At 40.0% G+C, this 16019-nt stretch overlaps 1 protein-coding gene across 2 annotated transcripts in view; it reads left to right on the forward strand.

Moving 5' to 3' along the window:
* CRYBG1 (crystallin beta-gamma domain containing 1) overlaps positions 1-13054 on the forward strand; it is a 164309-nt gene extending 151255 nt beyond the window's left edge. For both annotated transcript variants that reach the window (XM_060237652.1, XM_060237659.1), the window contains 4 exons: positions 1057-1180; positions 2200-2358; positions 9160-9322; positions 12850-13054. In XM_060237652.1, coding sequence (XP_060093635.1) covers positions 1057-1180; positions 2200-2358; positions 9160-9322; positions 12850-12938 — 535 coding nt within the window. In that variant the 3' untranslated portion in view covers positions 12939-13054. The remainder of the gene's footprint in view (positions 1-1056; positions 1181-2199; positions 2359-9159; positions 9323-12849) is intronic.
* The last annotated feature ends 2965 nt before the right edge of the window (positions 13055-16019 follow it).

The raw sequence follows: 16019 nt of genomic DNA on the forward strand, positions 1-16019 counted from the left end.
TGGGGAAGAACATGTTGATGGCAATCTGTCTGAATACATGCAGTTTAGTTTTCATCTGAACTACAGTTATGAAGATGTTAAAGATTGTCTTAATCGCTAAATTCAGGCCATTTTCACACTCACCTTACTCTGCCATCACGTCTGTCTTCTCCGCACGGCATCCTCCCAATTTCCCACCATTTGAGTTGGGGCTGCAGCAAACATTGCAGTTTTCGCGCAGCAAATGGAAACTGGTTTTTAGCGGTTTCCGTTTCCTGCACGAAAACCGCGATGTTTGCTGCAGCCCCAGCACAAATAGTGGGAAATCAGGAGGACGCCGCACGGAGAAGATGGACGTAAGGGTGAGTGAGAAATTGGTCTATGTCTGAATTGAGGTTTTTCAGTGTCCTACCTTGGGGGCAGTGATTGTAAGTGGACAATAGCAAATTGTGTATTTTAAAAAACAGTCTTCCAGAAAACCAGTTCTAAGTCTCCAAAATCTGTTCTGGTACTTTGATGCTTTATATGATATTTAGGCACAAGTTCAACACACTCCTGAAATGTTTTTTTGTACAAACTATAAGGCAGTGTGTAGGGTTAGTTCTTAACTGTAATTTAGATATTCAGCCAAGGCTTAATCATGGTCAAGAAATATATCTGTACTGTGTATTTATTTGAAGCACTTCAGGATATTAATGCTGTGAATTCATATATTAGACAATTAGTATAATACTTTACAGGGCTGAGAAGTGAAGGGAGTGTCAGCTCTTACCTTTTCCTGTGGCACCACTATGCTATTGTAAGCCCTTTTAAAGTAACATGTATTACAATAGCTTTATCGTGCTGAATGTAAACCAGTATTCAACACAATCTTGCTTTAGATCTTGCAACCTAGATGTTCATACTAAGAAGGATTTGTCTATGATTTATGTAATAACATACTTAAGATTGCAGCCTATATAATTTCTGTGCATTGGTATTGTTGCAAACATTTTAAAAATGATTTTGATTGCCTTACTTCATATACAGTATTCTATAGAAATTACATATAAATATATATGTATATTTTACTATCAGGTGGATTATTTATGAACACAATAATTACAGTGGTCGGCAAATTTTATTAAAACCTAAAAAAATACCAAACTGGCATGCATTAAGTGGCTTCCACAAAGTAGGTTCCCTGCGACCTTTACTACAGGTAAGAACTACAGCCCACTCTGGAATGGGAAAACATGAGTAAATGTTCCATAACTGTGTCCTGATCAGCTTTCTTTATATTTATTCTTTGTTCTGGTATTCGATGTAAGTTCTCTTTTTATGAAATTGCATAGTACAAACACTAATCTCCTTGGAAAAAGAAAATTAGATCTATATGGCTTGGTTACCTTCATTGCACCTATTAAGCCAGTTAATAATTCTGCCTCTGTGTGTGTGTGTTTGAGCTGAACTTACATTGCTTCCTCAAAAAGATTAGCATGACTAAATTATATAATTTAGAAGCTCCTGTATTCTAATATTTACAGTACACTCAGGTCAGATATCTTGTGATGTGGGTTGAACGGAGGTAAATTAGGAGCATTTGACATTCAAGTGGACAGTTATGAGATAAATTTGAACACTATAGAATCACTAAGACAGTGCTTAATACTTTGTGACCATGCATTGAATATTATTGTGAATTATTGTATATTATTATGAATAATTATTGTGAACAGTATTTTCTAACATCAAAGGCTACGGTCTCATAATTCTTTTGTCCAGTTAGCAATACACAATTTAATGGTTCTTACCTAAAGTACTCAAGGCTTTTGTGTGCTTTTGCTAGTCAAAATTTAGCTTCTTTTCATTTCTCATTTGTGATTCAGCATAGTTTTTTTCTCTTTCATAAATTTCGCACATTTTACCAATAAAGTATCTTAAATTGTAATAGCTGTTTACTTGTCTACCTCCACAGATGGGTTAATTAGTTTTTAACACACTTTTGTCTGAAGTACATGATGATGTACACTCTTTTACTTCATAGAAGTAACATCCAAGTGGCTGTGAGTTTAAGCTACATGTAAATAATGGTAGAGGAGTGATTGCACCCAGGAATGCTGATACTTGAGAAAATTACGCAGTAGTGGTACTGAAGTTAGCAGTAGTGGTACTGAAGTTAGCACAATAGGGCACAATGCTTGCAGATACTATAATGCATGCGTTCTGGTCTTTTCACAGAAACAAGTATACTTCAAACTTCGCAACAAAGAAACAGGACAATTCATATCAACTGATGGAAATGTAGATGACTTGAACCTTTTGAGAATGCAGGTTTCAGAAGATAATAAATCCGATGAGCAAGTCTGGGTTTACCAAGAAGGATATCTCAAATGCAGGGTAAACTTTTACATTAAACATTTTTTGCCTCTTGTAAGGGATGCAGTTCACTGCATAAGAAAAGCAGAAACTCAAGGATAAGCCCTGCTCCACACAAAAAGTCACTTCAAACTAATACATAGCAGCTTGTACTGTTAGGTTGCGGTCAAACAACAGGCTTGGTGCAGTTCTGCTGTGCATCTATTTTATCTGATGTTATTTGTTCTGGAGAAGTTTGTCTAAACATGCCACCACTTAACCCACCTCACCACGCACTCACTTCATAGTTGACCACTCAGATTATTGCTGCGCTGTAACCACAGAGTGGGCAGCCAGACAGCATCCTTTTTAAAAACTGTATTTCACACATGCGCAGAAGCATTTATTCAAAGCACCACTCAATTTTGACAGCTCCATGATTGCTCCACCAAGTACTGTAGCCCCTCTCAGCCTCCTTTGCTTTGCCTCGCTTCCTTGGAATATGGGAGGGGGGGTGAGTGAGTGTAAGCATCATGCAGATTTACATGAGAGTTGCTCCATTGATTGGTATATTTACTCTTGTGTCAAATCATGGGATGTTCTCAAACAGGAACTCTGAAACCAGAAAACCCTTTTTCTGCTAACAGTTTGCATGCAGGAAAGTGGGAGGTGTAGCAGGGTTGCCAGCAACAAGGAAGGGAAACTGGAGATTTGGGGATGGAGCCTGTGGAGGACAGGGACCTACCTCATTGGGGTACAGTGGCCATAGAGTCCACCTTCCAAAGCATTCATTTTCTCCAGGGGAACTGATCTCTCTAGTCTGGTTAACATCCACGCCCCCCCCCATCCCCCTTTAGCTAAGGTCCATGCTCAGAAAGCCCTGCACACACTTTTGGGGCAGATATTAAGACTAAGTTTACTCAAAAGCAAGGCCGCCTGGATTTTAAAATTTTTCTAGCTTTACCAAAGTCTCCCCGAATTAGGGATGCCTGCCAACTAGGGGCTATTTTGATGGGCTTCCAACTCCAAGAAACGGTGTGGGGGGGGGAAGTGATTTGTTGCTCAAAAACAATTATCCTGATCCTGACAGAGTGTTTCAGTGCAGAAACATGTGAGTGATAGTTCAAAACCCTGGAGCAAAGATCAGCTTATGAGCACATCGCTAACTGGATTTTTAAAAATGGCACACAGACAGAAATGTGCAATCTGACTTCCTAAATGGCTTGATTTTGCAAGAGAGTTCAGACATCAGGAAATGTGCAGTGAGACCAGTTCAGTCCATAAAGACTGGACTTTTTCCAGTGTCAGGAAAATGGGGTGGGGGGAGTTTTGAGAACAGAGCACCGATGACTAGGTAATGGGATACAGTCTGAACAGGCATTTTTAATCCAGAGGAGACAAGCAACAGCATCAGATCAAACAGCTCATTTGATTGCAGCATTAATATAACTAATGTTTGCTTCCCATTACTGTTGTTAAATCCATACTAGGTTCCCATTGCTATCATTCCATCAGGCTGTAATGCCAACTTTAACTGTTGAAATAGTTTGACCACAGATTTTTCCTTTTTACAATATTCTGCCTTTATAATTAGAAAATGTTTTAATTATAAATTTAAGATGGTTTAATCCATCTGTCTAAAATCTTAGCACAGAGAATGCATCTGGAGCTTGGTGCAAGCTAGACTTCCAGCAACTTTAAAAAAAAATGTGATGTAGAATGGCAGAGATATGGAAGTCCAAAACTTTGCCTTAAACCACATGGATTTCTTTTGCCTTTTTGGCATCTCTGGTTGTGTGCTTTTTAGCTGTAGTTTTGTTTCCACAAAACACCCTCTATTCCAGCATAAATCAGAAACAGCCTGTTTTTTATCACTTTATGAAACCTTAAAAAAACCTTTCCTGATATAAGCATTGCTGAGACTATCTTTTTCATGTGTCTAGAAGGGAAGGTGTACCTTGTGCGTGAATGAAGGGGAACACCTTTTTCCTTTGCATTTTTTGTTAACTGTCTTGGCATTGTTGCTGACACTAAAAAAAAATGAGATTTTTTTTAATTGGGAGAGCCCAGGGCAATGTAGCAGTATCACTGTGTTACATTACGAAACCACACTTTCTAGTTGGACATGCGCTGCAGCCCTGTCTTTGGGCATCTCTGATATGCTTCTCACCAGTCCTTCGTGCATATTTTACCACATATTGTAGTATTATAATTTTGGAGGAACACATATTACAGAACAGCTCAGTTACACAAAAAACATGGCACATCATCAATGTTTACCTTTAATGTAGGGAGATTTTACACTTGCAGCTGCAGGGGACAGGGTCATAATATCCATATAAATCTACATAAAAGGTGTTGATTTTAAAGAGATTTATCTTGCAATGTAGGAAAAAAACATTTTGCTGTCTACTCCCTCATATAGAGAACCCTGCAATTCCATGATTATTCTCCTTTTTAAAAAGTACATTCCAAAATGTACTTAAATTTACACATTTTAATATGTTAAAAGTGTGACTGTACATGGTATTCAGACCCCCAAAGCTGCCAAACCTCTTCCTTTTTAACTGAGAAGATCAGTGTTTGAGTTTAGACAAGCTCTGCCACTATTTTTGTTTTGTTAAACAATATGGTGGGTTTTGCTTCAGTCATTCTCACATAATCATTTCTTTCCACCAAGCAATTAGTCCAATTTATATTTAGTGAAAATAAAAACAGAGCTAAGTTTCCTGACAGAATTTAAAGGATCGCTACTGAACAATACACCTTCCCATTTGTTAATAGATCTGTCATACTAATCTCCATAGTTGTATCTTGAATGCTCAAGCCTCCGTTTCTACATGGCGTTGGAATCCTATTTCTATTGGATCTTTTACAGTAAAACGCTGCCATTTTTCCCGTTTCCTAACTTAACGTTTCCTAACTTAAGGCTTGCTACACTCGTATCTGCAGCAGTAGTCTAACAGCAGATTACTCCTAAACACTTACCTTACAGGTAAATCCTATTGAGTTACATTCTTCTCTGATCAAAGTGTTTAGGTTTTCTTTTGGGCTCTAAACATCAAATGAAGTTAATACAACAAAACATAAAGTTATGTAAGCAGCATTCTGCCAAAGGGAGACATTTCTCAACTTTACCAGCTGTGCTCTGCACAAGAGGAATGTTTCCCGCCTTTCAGTAATCCAAGAGCATGTTTGGACATGGATGATTCCAAAACTCTGACTTACAACAGCCTGCAAAAAAGCAGGGGGTGTTGATTTTAATACCCCGAACTCGAAAATATAATTAAAACTATTGAAAAGCTGACATAAAGTAACATTCATGTGGTGTTACCACATGGTTTTTGTTCTTTTAAAGACAGGCAGCTGTATTCTTGCAACTCAGACACAAAGCAGGAGGGCCGACTGTTCAGTAGCAGAGAGAGGTTTTTTTGCTTGAAGAAGGTCTTGGGTTAAATCCCTGGTATCTAATGTTAAAAGAATCTCAAGCAAGTTGGGCCGGGGGGTGGGAACCCTGCATATGAAACACTGGTGGAGCACTGCTAGTCAAAGCAGACTGTATTGGGTTATATGGGCTTAACCTTTTGAATACATGAAGTCTGGAAAGATAACATGTACATCCTGCATGGTGGAATACTGTAAAGAAATCAGTACTGAAAGCATTGAATAATGAAACACTGTAAAATGATGCTCCTGGAGCTGCAACAAGTATTTTGAACCTGGGGTACTACTACTAATAAATTGGGAGGGATCACAAATACAGGAGGAAACAGAAACAGGATACAGGGTGATCCTGTTAGGCTGGAAAACTGAGCTAAGACAAATAAAATGAATTTTAACAGGGATAAATATAAGGTTCTGCATTTAGGTAGGAAAAATCAAATGCATAATTATATGATGGGGGAGACTTGTCTTGGCAGTAGTATGGGTGAAGAAGACCTAACTTCTAAGATTGCAATTATGGTGGGTGTCAAACAAGGTATATTTTGGCCCCTATATTGTTCAATCTTTTTAAAAATGATTTGGCACCCTTTATGAGCTGTGTTAATGAGCATTACCCCAACTAGGAAAGAGACACATCCCACTATTGCTATATGCTGATGATGCTGTTCTCTTTTTACTTTCAAAAGTTGGGATGAAAAAGATACTAATGCGCTTCTTAGTTTATTGTGATAAGAACAAACTTTCCCTCAATTTTGATAAGTCCAAAATTATTGTGTTTGGTTATAGCTGTAAGCTCCCCAAATGGACTATACAAGGAAACACCATTGAACAGGTGAAAAGTTTCAGATATCTCAGTATTAATTTCTACTGTAATGCTAATTGGGCCACTCATATTGATAAGTTGTAAGATCTGTGAATAGCAGTGAACTTGCAGTCTCTTGCTTTTTCTATATATACGAAGGGAAATCAATTTATATCTGCTGTTCTTAAAAGTGTTAAAACTATAAAATATGTGCTAAACTATTATATGGTGCCCCAATTTGGATTTCTGCCCTTAATAAAACAGTCGGAAGTGTCCAATCTAAATTTCTTAAGAAAATTTTAGGGCTTCCAGCTTGTGTATCTTATGCGGCAATATGCCTTGAGACAAACCAGAGATGTTTAGCCACAAAGGCGTGGATCTCAACTTTCAAATTTTAGCTGCACCTTCATTTCAGAAGTGGGCCTAATAGTCTCATTGCACATATGCTGTATGAATCTTATTTATCTGTTGGCTGACCCACATTGAAGGGAAAATCACATCAATGGGGCTTAGCATTGCTGATCTGACTTTTTTTCAGAGAAGCATGCTTTTGTCATGATAAAACAGATTACTTGATATGGAGATTCAAGACCTTAGAACAGGGGTGTCAGACATGTGGCCCAGGGGCTAAATCAGGCCCCCAGAGGGCTCCTATCAGGCCCCTGAGCAACTGGCTGTCATCTGCTTCCTTCTCCCTCTCTCTTGCTTCCTTCTGTGTAATAGCTTGCTTTGCCAGGCTAGCTTAATCACATAGCAGAGCTACTGATCCAAGTCTCTCTTCCTTCTGTTGGCTGAGGCTGTTCCCCCTCCTGGTCCCCTGGGGAAGAAAGGAAAGAGCCAGAGCTTCCTTTGCTCCATTCTCTGGATTGCATGGGAGAGATAACAAAGAAAGCACCTTTAAGAACGAGTGCTAATGTTTTAAGCATGGTTTAATTTTTTTAAAAAAATATTTGTGTTTGTCTGTGTCCTTTATAAAGTTTATATCTCTGCTACCTAATATTAAAATAGGTACACACATGGCTCAGCGCAACATGGCCCAGCACAACAAGGTCTCATTTATGTCAGATCCAGCCATCATAACAAATGTGTTTGACACCCCTGCCTTAGAAGTCTTGCTTCTGGGCATTGCTCTCCCATGCAATGGGGGAATTCCTTTTAGTGGTTCACTTGCAAAGTATTTTTCTTGTTTGATTGATCCCCATATTCGTAAGGCATTTATGTTGGCCCATTTTAATGTGCTTCCTTCTGCCATGTTATATGGGAGATATTTTTAAAAAAATACTCTGATAGACTACATCCCTATGGGCTGAAGGAAATCAAAGGAACAGACCATGTACTTTTATCCTATAGATTCTGCTGTGATTTACGTGTATCTTATCTGGATCCTATATAGCAATTCCTGGGGGGTAAATGAAAGCAAGATAGTGAGTTTACTAGCCTCAAGCAAGGCTGAAACCATCAAAGTGGTAGCAAACTTCCTTAATTGTGCTTACAGGAGGAGGTCTATTTAGAATGTTTAATTAACCAACTTTTCTTTTTCCTGCTTCCTTGATTTGATACAATAAAGATTCTGTGACTGTATGTGTGAAAAGGATGTAGGAGACTTAGAGGACTATACACTGAGCATGAGTCAGCAGTGTGATGCAGTAGCTAAAAAGGCAAATCCAATTTTGGGCTGTATCAACAAAAGTATAGTGTCCAGATCACACAAAGTGACGGTATCACTTTGCTCTGGTTAAACCTCACCTAGAGTATCATGTTCAGTTTTGGGCATCACAGTTTAGGAAGCATATAGACAAGCTGAGCAATGAAGATGGCGAGAGTCTGAGATCAAGTCCTATGAGGAAATGTTGAAGGAGCTGGGTATGTTTTGCCTGGAGAGAAGACGGCTGAGAGGTGACATGATCACTATCTTCAAGTAGTCGAAGGACTGTCAATATAGAGAATGGTGCAGAACTGTTTTCTTTTGCCCCAGAAGGTCAGACCAGAACCAACGAGTTGAAATTAAATCAAAAGAGTTTTCAGCTAAATATCAGAAAGAACTTTCTGACAGAGTAGTTCCTCAGTGGAACAGGCTTCCTCGAGAGGTGGTGGCCTCTCCTTCCTTGAAGGTTTTTAAACAGAGGCTAGATGGCCATCTGACAGCAATTCTCATTCTGTGAATTAGGCACGATCATGAGAGGGAGGACAAGAAGGCTTGCATCAGTGCTTAGTTCTCATGGCCCTTTCTTACATGCTCAGGGAAATGCTGATTGCCACTTTGGGGTCAGTCAGCAATTTTTCTGCAGCCCAGTTTGGCTCGGGATGCTGGAAGAGGGGTTTTCTGGGCATAGAGCAGGGGTCACTGGGGATGTATGCGTGGGGCAAATATATTTGTGAAGTTCTTGCACTGTGCAAGGGGTTAGACTAGATGACCCTGGGATCACTTTCAGCTCTATGATTCTACTGGAGCCTCTAAACCTTGAAAATCTGTATGCACATAGTAAAGCTACTGAGACAAAAATATCAATAATTCTGTCCCTGAAGAAGGGATTAATAACTAGCACAGCTGTAAGAGGAAGCCTCCTTTGACTGATATTGTTTGTTTAATTACACAGATGGCAGAAGACTTCTGCTTGACAATTGTAGGAAGTCTGATCACTCCTGGTGCAAAACTGGGTCTAGCGCTTCAACAGAACGAAGAAAAGCAACAGTGGAATATTAATCCAGATGGAAGAATCTACAGCAGGATAAAACCAAATTTAGTGCTAGACATTAAAGGTAAAACCTCTTGGCTGGAATATATTGTCTCTGATGCTTACTAAAAAAGACTTTCCACATGATATTGTAGGATGTAAGACCAGGTGGCCACACAGTTGCAATTGCTGTGAAGTTCTAAGTATTGCAGTGCAGACAGGCATACCTATGTGGTATGACTCACTTGCCGGATTAGAACCAACATACCGTATTTTTCGGACCATAAGATGCACTTTTCCCCCCCCAAAAAGGGGGGGGAGTGTGTGCGTCTTATGGTCCGAAGGTACGTACCTTCGGGGGGCGAGGGGGTGATCCGCTGCCTCTTCCTCCAATCCGGCACGTCCCCGGCGCCTGCTTGCCGGGCTCCATCTTCTTCAGGCAAGTGTGGGATCGCTCCACGTGGCCCCAGCGCTTTGCAAGCACCGGCCGCGGAAGGGGCAGCGTGCTTCCTACTTCCCTGTGTTCCTGCCTTCAGCTGTGATGTTTAAAGCAAGCGCTGGGCTCGGAGGGGGGAGGGAGCGACCTCAGCGCTTGCTTTAAACATCACAGCTGAAGGCAGGAACACAGGGAAGTAGGAAGCACGCTGCCCTCTCCACGGACGGCGCTCGCAAAGCGCTGCGTTTGCGGAGGGGGCGGGTGCTTCCTACTTCCCTGTGTTCCTGCCTTCAGCTGTGATGTTTAAAGCAAGCGCTGGGGTCGGAGGGGGGAGGGAGTGACCTCAGCGCTTGCTTTAAACATCACAGCTGAAGGCAGGAACACAGGGAAATAGGAAGCACGCTGCCCCCTCCGCGGCTGGCGCTTGCAAAGCGCTGGGGCCACGTGGAGCGATCCCACGCTTGCCTGGAGAAGATGGAGCCAGGCAAGCAGGCGCCGGGGAAGCGCCGGATTGGAGGAAAAAGCATCAGATTGCCCCCCAGGAGGAAGGTGCGTCTTATCCTCCGGTGCGTCTAATCGTCCGAAAAATACGGTATTTCTGAACACATTACAGATTTTTTACAGATTTCATGTGCTATTGGTATATGCCATTTTTTGAGTGGGAAAAGGGTAGTAACAAATATTTACCACTTTGTGTGTGTTTTCTGAGTGAACTAGACTAGTGATATTCCCATATCATAAATGGGATGCTGCTCACACAACAGCTTCTGGTTTTATCATCATTAACAAAGTAGTAAATCACAATTCTTACCAAAGAATTGCAACGAACTACATATTGCCTGTATTATTTTCTGTTGTTATATTATCATGTCTAAAACATATTAAGTAAAAAAAATCATTCTAACATCAGGATGAAATATCTTTATTCTAAGGGGAAAAGACTAAAAAAAAAAACATTAACCAGGATCTTGATGCATGTGAAATTGTAATCCATAACATATGCAATTATGCCCTCTTGAGAATACAGTTAATTAATGCAATCCAAAACAGAGTTATATCCATTGAAGCCGTTATGTCCATGGAAGTTAATGAGCTTGGAAGGATGTAACTTTGTTTAGGATGACACTATCGATCAAGCCCATAGCTATTGGGGTTGCTGAGGGGATCCAAGCCCCTCCAATCAAAACCCTGTTTCACCTTTGTGGCCCTCCTTTGAGTTTCCTGTCGCTTACCACCGCTGGCTGCTGTTGCTCTTAACAAGTATGCTGCCAGCTGCCTTCAGTCCCTGCTCCAGAAGGAATGCCAGGGCAAGGGGGAGGAGGGGCCGTGTCTGAGTAGCAGAGTCTGCATCCCAGGTCAGGTTTTCCCTCCTTGCAAGCTGCAGGGCAGAGAAGCTGGAGAGGGTCTCCTGGCATTCAGGACAGCCTCTTCCCAATTCAGTGTGTCTCATCTGCCTTTCCAAATTATGATTGATTTAGTTTATGGTGTGTCAGCCCTCCTGACTGGAGAGACACAGGGAGATGTGCTGCTGGTGGCAAAGGATATCAGCGTGTGCGCAAGCTGGCCTGGCAGCACCCTCCCCATGCAGTCCCAGACCCTCCAGCGCCAAGCTCAGTCTATCCAATCTGAGGCCAGGGAGCCAGATGGGCGGGAAGAGCGGGTGCAGCTAGGGGGAGAGGAGCAGCCAGCCTGCCCTTCCTGGAGTTGCAGCCCAACTCCCCCAATGCCACCAGCCAGGAGAGAGGGTTATTGCTGCAGGGAGGGGGCTATTGGTGGCCCCCTGGCCCCTCCAAACTTTAAAACCTGCCTATGGCCCTGCTATAAATTAATGTTTATTATGCTGATACCTGTAACAGAATAAAAATTTCATTCCCTGAACTGAAACATTATTAAAATTTACTGAAGGCTGAACACTTAAAAAAAAAATCAGAAACTCGAATCCAGCTAAAGATAGTAATGGTTAAAAGCAGTGACAGTGGGTGAGATTAATATAATTTAGACTATGAAGAATTTGCTCAACTACGTAATTTTTATATAGCCCTGGGATTCTAATTATATCAGAAAAGTCTAAAACATAGTGACCCAATCCATTTAAAGGCTTGTAACTAAATTGCAGAGTCATGTTTATCTCAATTACCAAGTCCCATGTCTTTTAATAATAACTAATGGAATAGTAATGCCATTAAGTACAGATGACTGGGGAAGGCAATGGCAAAGCACTCCGTAAAAAGTCTGCCCAGAAAATGTAATGATGTGATGTTGCCCCATGGGTCAGTAATGACTTGGTGCTTGCACAGGTGACTACCTTTTTACCTTTACTCGGGGCTTTTTTTGAACAGGAACGCAGTTTCCGGCTGGCTTGGTGTCGGGGTTTGTGGCTTAATATGCAAATGAGTTCCTGCCAGGCTTTCCCCACAAAAAAACCATGTACTAAACAGTGGGGACATCAGGAGGTTTGACCCAGTATGCAAATTAGTTCCTGCTGGGCTTTTTCTACAAAAAAAAGCCCTGCCTTTACTCTTTTTTTAATAGAATGCGTGATTGCAAATGAAATTTTAAAAATGAGATATATGGAAATTCTGCACAATAAGGGACCATAAAGAGTACCCGAAACAATTCACTATTTTCACATCTGTTAGACAACTGATTTTTCATTGGTATGTCCCAAGCAGGCAAACTATCCATGCAATCTTCTGCAGAGGTACAAATTGATTTCAATGGTAGTCAGAAAAGGGTATAGGAATACAGCTAAGGTGGTCCATTCCTTCCAAATATACCGTGCTTGGAAGGACTTTGCTTTGTCCTTACCCCACACCAGTTTAAGATATACTGGCCTCTGTTTGTGTATATTTTAAAGCATAATAAATAGCTAGTGAGGAATCCACAGATCTAAGATGCAAGGTTTATTAAAATATATACAAGCAGTGAGGCAACAAGTTTTGGTGACTAGGGAAAGTCAGCATAGTTGACTCAACGAAAATATTATAAATTGTCTTTACACAATAACACTTTATTTGGAGAACAGATTTTCTTTATGTTCTGGAACTACTAACCGAAGGAGGTATCCGATCCTTTTTTTGTACTATTACAGAAAAATTGTATGTAATTGTTATCTAATATTTAACATAATCCTGTGTCAGAAATGCTATACTATAATTTTTAAACTTCCATTTTAGGGGGATCACAGTATGATAAAAACCACCTAATTGTCAGTTCAGTGAGTGAAGACAAGGCAACACAATGCTGGGAACCGCTGGTTGTGTAAAAATAATTCTGCTTCAGAAGGAAGAATTAAGAATCTGACCCATCCAGAGCAGTATATGTGAAGAGTGGAAGAAGAGAAGACATTGGTGTATGCCTGTTGCTGATTTTAAGGAAAAATATATAATTTAACATGGCACCTTCAGCATTGTGAAGTGTTTTTGTGTTCCTGGCTAGAAGTTAAAAAAAAACCCCTCTAAAGCAGCAGTTCTGGTCACTCCTTTTTCCAAGTAAAATTCTGTCAGTACAGTTATTTTATGGCAGGATTGAATTATTAATCTGGAATACATTTTAATGTGCAATTTTAAATTATTTCTGAAGTCCTATTTTAATCTAGTGCTGTAGGCTCACCAACGTATATTCTTTTTGCACAAAAATTGAAATGTTTAGTCTTTAAAATTATCTAGATCATATTAGGTGATTATTTGTACAAAATTTCTACAGTACATTCAGATACATTTTAGTAAGGAAAATGTTTCAAAGCTTGTGATAGTAGTTTTACATCACAGGAAGTACACAACCCAGTAAGTGGTTTGCAAACAAACATATTGAGCTGCTAACTGAACTTGTTAAACATTAATAATTTGTCTATTATGCATCTGCATGGCTGCCTTACTTTATACAAGTATTAAAGGGGGAAGGGAAAGTATTCCCCTTTTTATAAAGGGGAAGTATATTTCTTTCACATTTTAAAGTGTTCTTTCTAAATACTACGTGTAAAGAAAATTATCTAGGTTTTTTTAAGCTTACTGAACACAGCAACTGTACTGCTTACAATTTGCTATACCCTGTTCTATGTGTATAAACTTCTGTGCTTTATTATTTTAAACTTTCTACCTGAATTTTCAGGTAAAACTGATTCTTCTCTCAGTTACATCAGTGTTATCAACTCTTTTCACTTCTGTATCACCTGTAGACATACTTGCATTGAGATCTCAGATGCCCCCTACTTTACCTCATTCCCCTATATGTACTCACATACTGAAGAAACTTCACTGCTATCCTGGACAGTGAATGTGCTGCACTGATGTATTTGAAAAAGCATGGGGCATCCAATTCTTTGTGATGGATCTATGCTGAATCCCACAATTGAAGTTCTTCCTTGAACATCAGTTAATTGATGGTTACTGAACCAGAGCTTAACACCCCAGTAACCCCTGACCTATGTTCAAACCCTACTGTAGTAGAGGCATTTTTAGAGGTAATCCCAACAATGAACTCCATCAAAGTGGTAAAATAACTACTGAATCTTGAATAGCAGACTCCAGTAAAATCACACTGTAATAAAGAAGCAATTTCTCTTATGACAGATGCCATAAATCAATACTGAGTACAGAATTTAAATACCTGTTTAAGGATCTGTAAGCACAGCATTTTTCAACAGTAAGCAGCAATACAATATGTGTGTATATATAAAGCAATTTGTGCAATATTTCACTGCTATCATTTTTTCAGTGTGAAGATTAATATTTCTACTATCACATTCCTGTATATTAGTTCCAAAGCAGACCATTTATTACACTCTGGTACTCAGTAAGGCATTCTGAAAAATAATTTTAGGATTAAACATTTCCTCTGCACCGTTACTTTATTGATTTTTTATTTTGTTAGGAGAGTCTCACAATGATCTGTTGTACAAACCCCTGAATTTAATTACATATTCCAGACCACGTGAATTATAATCTGGCTCTCTCTGTAAGAATGTGCTGCAGCTTTTCTTGATATAGAAAATGTTTCTGTTTCAAGAATTATTTCCTTGATACTGATTTTAAGGTATACTACATTTAAAAAATGTTCTGGTGCCTAAATCATTATATAAACATGCCTATTTTACAAATAAAAATATTATTCAAAGGAAATTTGTTATTTTACTGAAAGCAGGATCAGAATCTTGATAAAATATTTAAGATGCAGAGGAACAGCAGACTACTGATGCTATGCATGGTACAGCCATCCTATCTACAGGCACTGTAGCAAAAACAGTGCAGGAAAAAACTTTTTAGCCACCACCAAAAAGCCAGTGCCATTAGCCTTAGCCTAATATAAAAATTTAATGGAATTACCACTGCTGAGTGGCATACGTCAGTATTGACTTACTCCTCTTTTACTCAGTTAAGATGTTTCTGTGGCTATTTCAGTGCCCAGCAACTCATATTATTAGTCTACAGCAATTACTAGTTCATTGTCCAGAACTCAGGGGTAGACTGGCCATTAAGGCCTCCACAAAAAACCCTGGTGGGCCAAGGTGTAGAGAGCTGTCTGAGCCCCAAACAGGCAGCCCTTGCCCTGTGCAGGGCTGCTGATACTGCAAGACAAGGAGCCTTTGCTCCATGTCAGGTAAGGAAGGAGGCACACAGGCTAGCTGGGCCAACATCTCCTTCTGTGTCGCATGTGGCTCCTCTGGACAGCATTAAAAAATGGTTGCCATCTGAATTTTTAATTAGTAAATTGATCTGTTTGTTTTTATGTTTTGCTAGTGTTTTAAAATATATAATTTTTATCTTTGATGTGACCTGCCCTATGCCCGTTTGGGGAGGGCAGGATAGAAATGTGAAATAATAAATAAATAACAGAGAAGGATGTGCATGACTGAGCTCCATGCAGCGTGGCTGGGCCAGCATCTCCTCCATATGCAGCCCAGCCAAGCAGGGAAGGAGGTGCATGGTTGAACCACACATAACAAAGGAGACATTTCCCCTCCTTGTCTCCTGGGGGAGGGGGCAGGAAGTGAGGTCCTTTTCCCAGGTCAAGTTTTCCTCCTAAACCACCCCCTTCCTGGACTCTTGGACACACACACACACAAAGTAATAAGTCCATCTACCTCTTAAACTGTTATTCAGACTACATAACCTCTCTCGTATAGGTTTGTTTTGAAATTCACACACAAGTTAAGATGACGTATTGAAGAATATTTCCATGTTTCATCTATAGCAAAACTATTATAAAGCCTCTCTGCCAGACACTCTTATTGCAGTGGCTTAACCCAATGAACACTTTGAACTTTATTTAACATACCAGAGTTTCAAACAGGAAAGAACTTTTCAAATCCCAAGTATGAGCAAAAGAAATTTCATATGGATCAGAA

The sequence above is a fragment of the Heteronotia binoei genome, chromosome 1 (assembly GCF_032191835.1).
Source record: "Heteronotia binoei isolate CCM8104 ecotype False Entrance Well chromosome 1, APGP_CSIRO_Hbin_v1, whole genome shotgun sequence".
NCBI classification, from domain to species: Eukaryota; Metazoa; Chordata; class Lepidosauria; order Squamata; family Gekkonidae; genus Heteronotia; species Heteronotia binoei.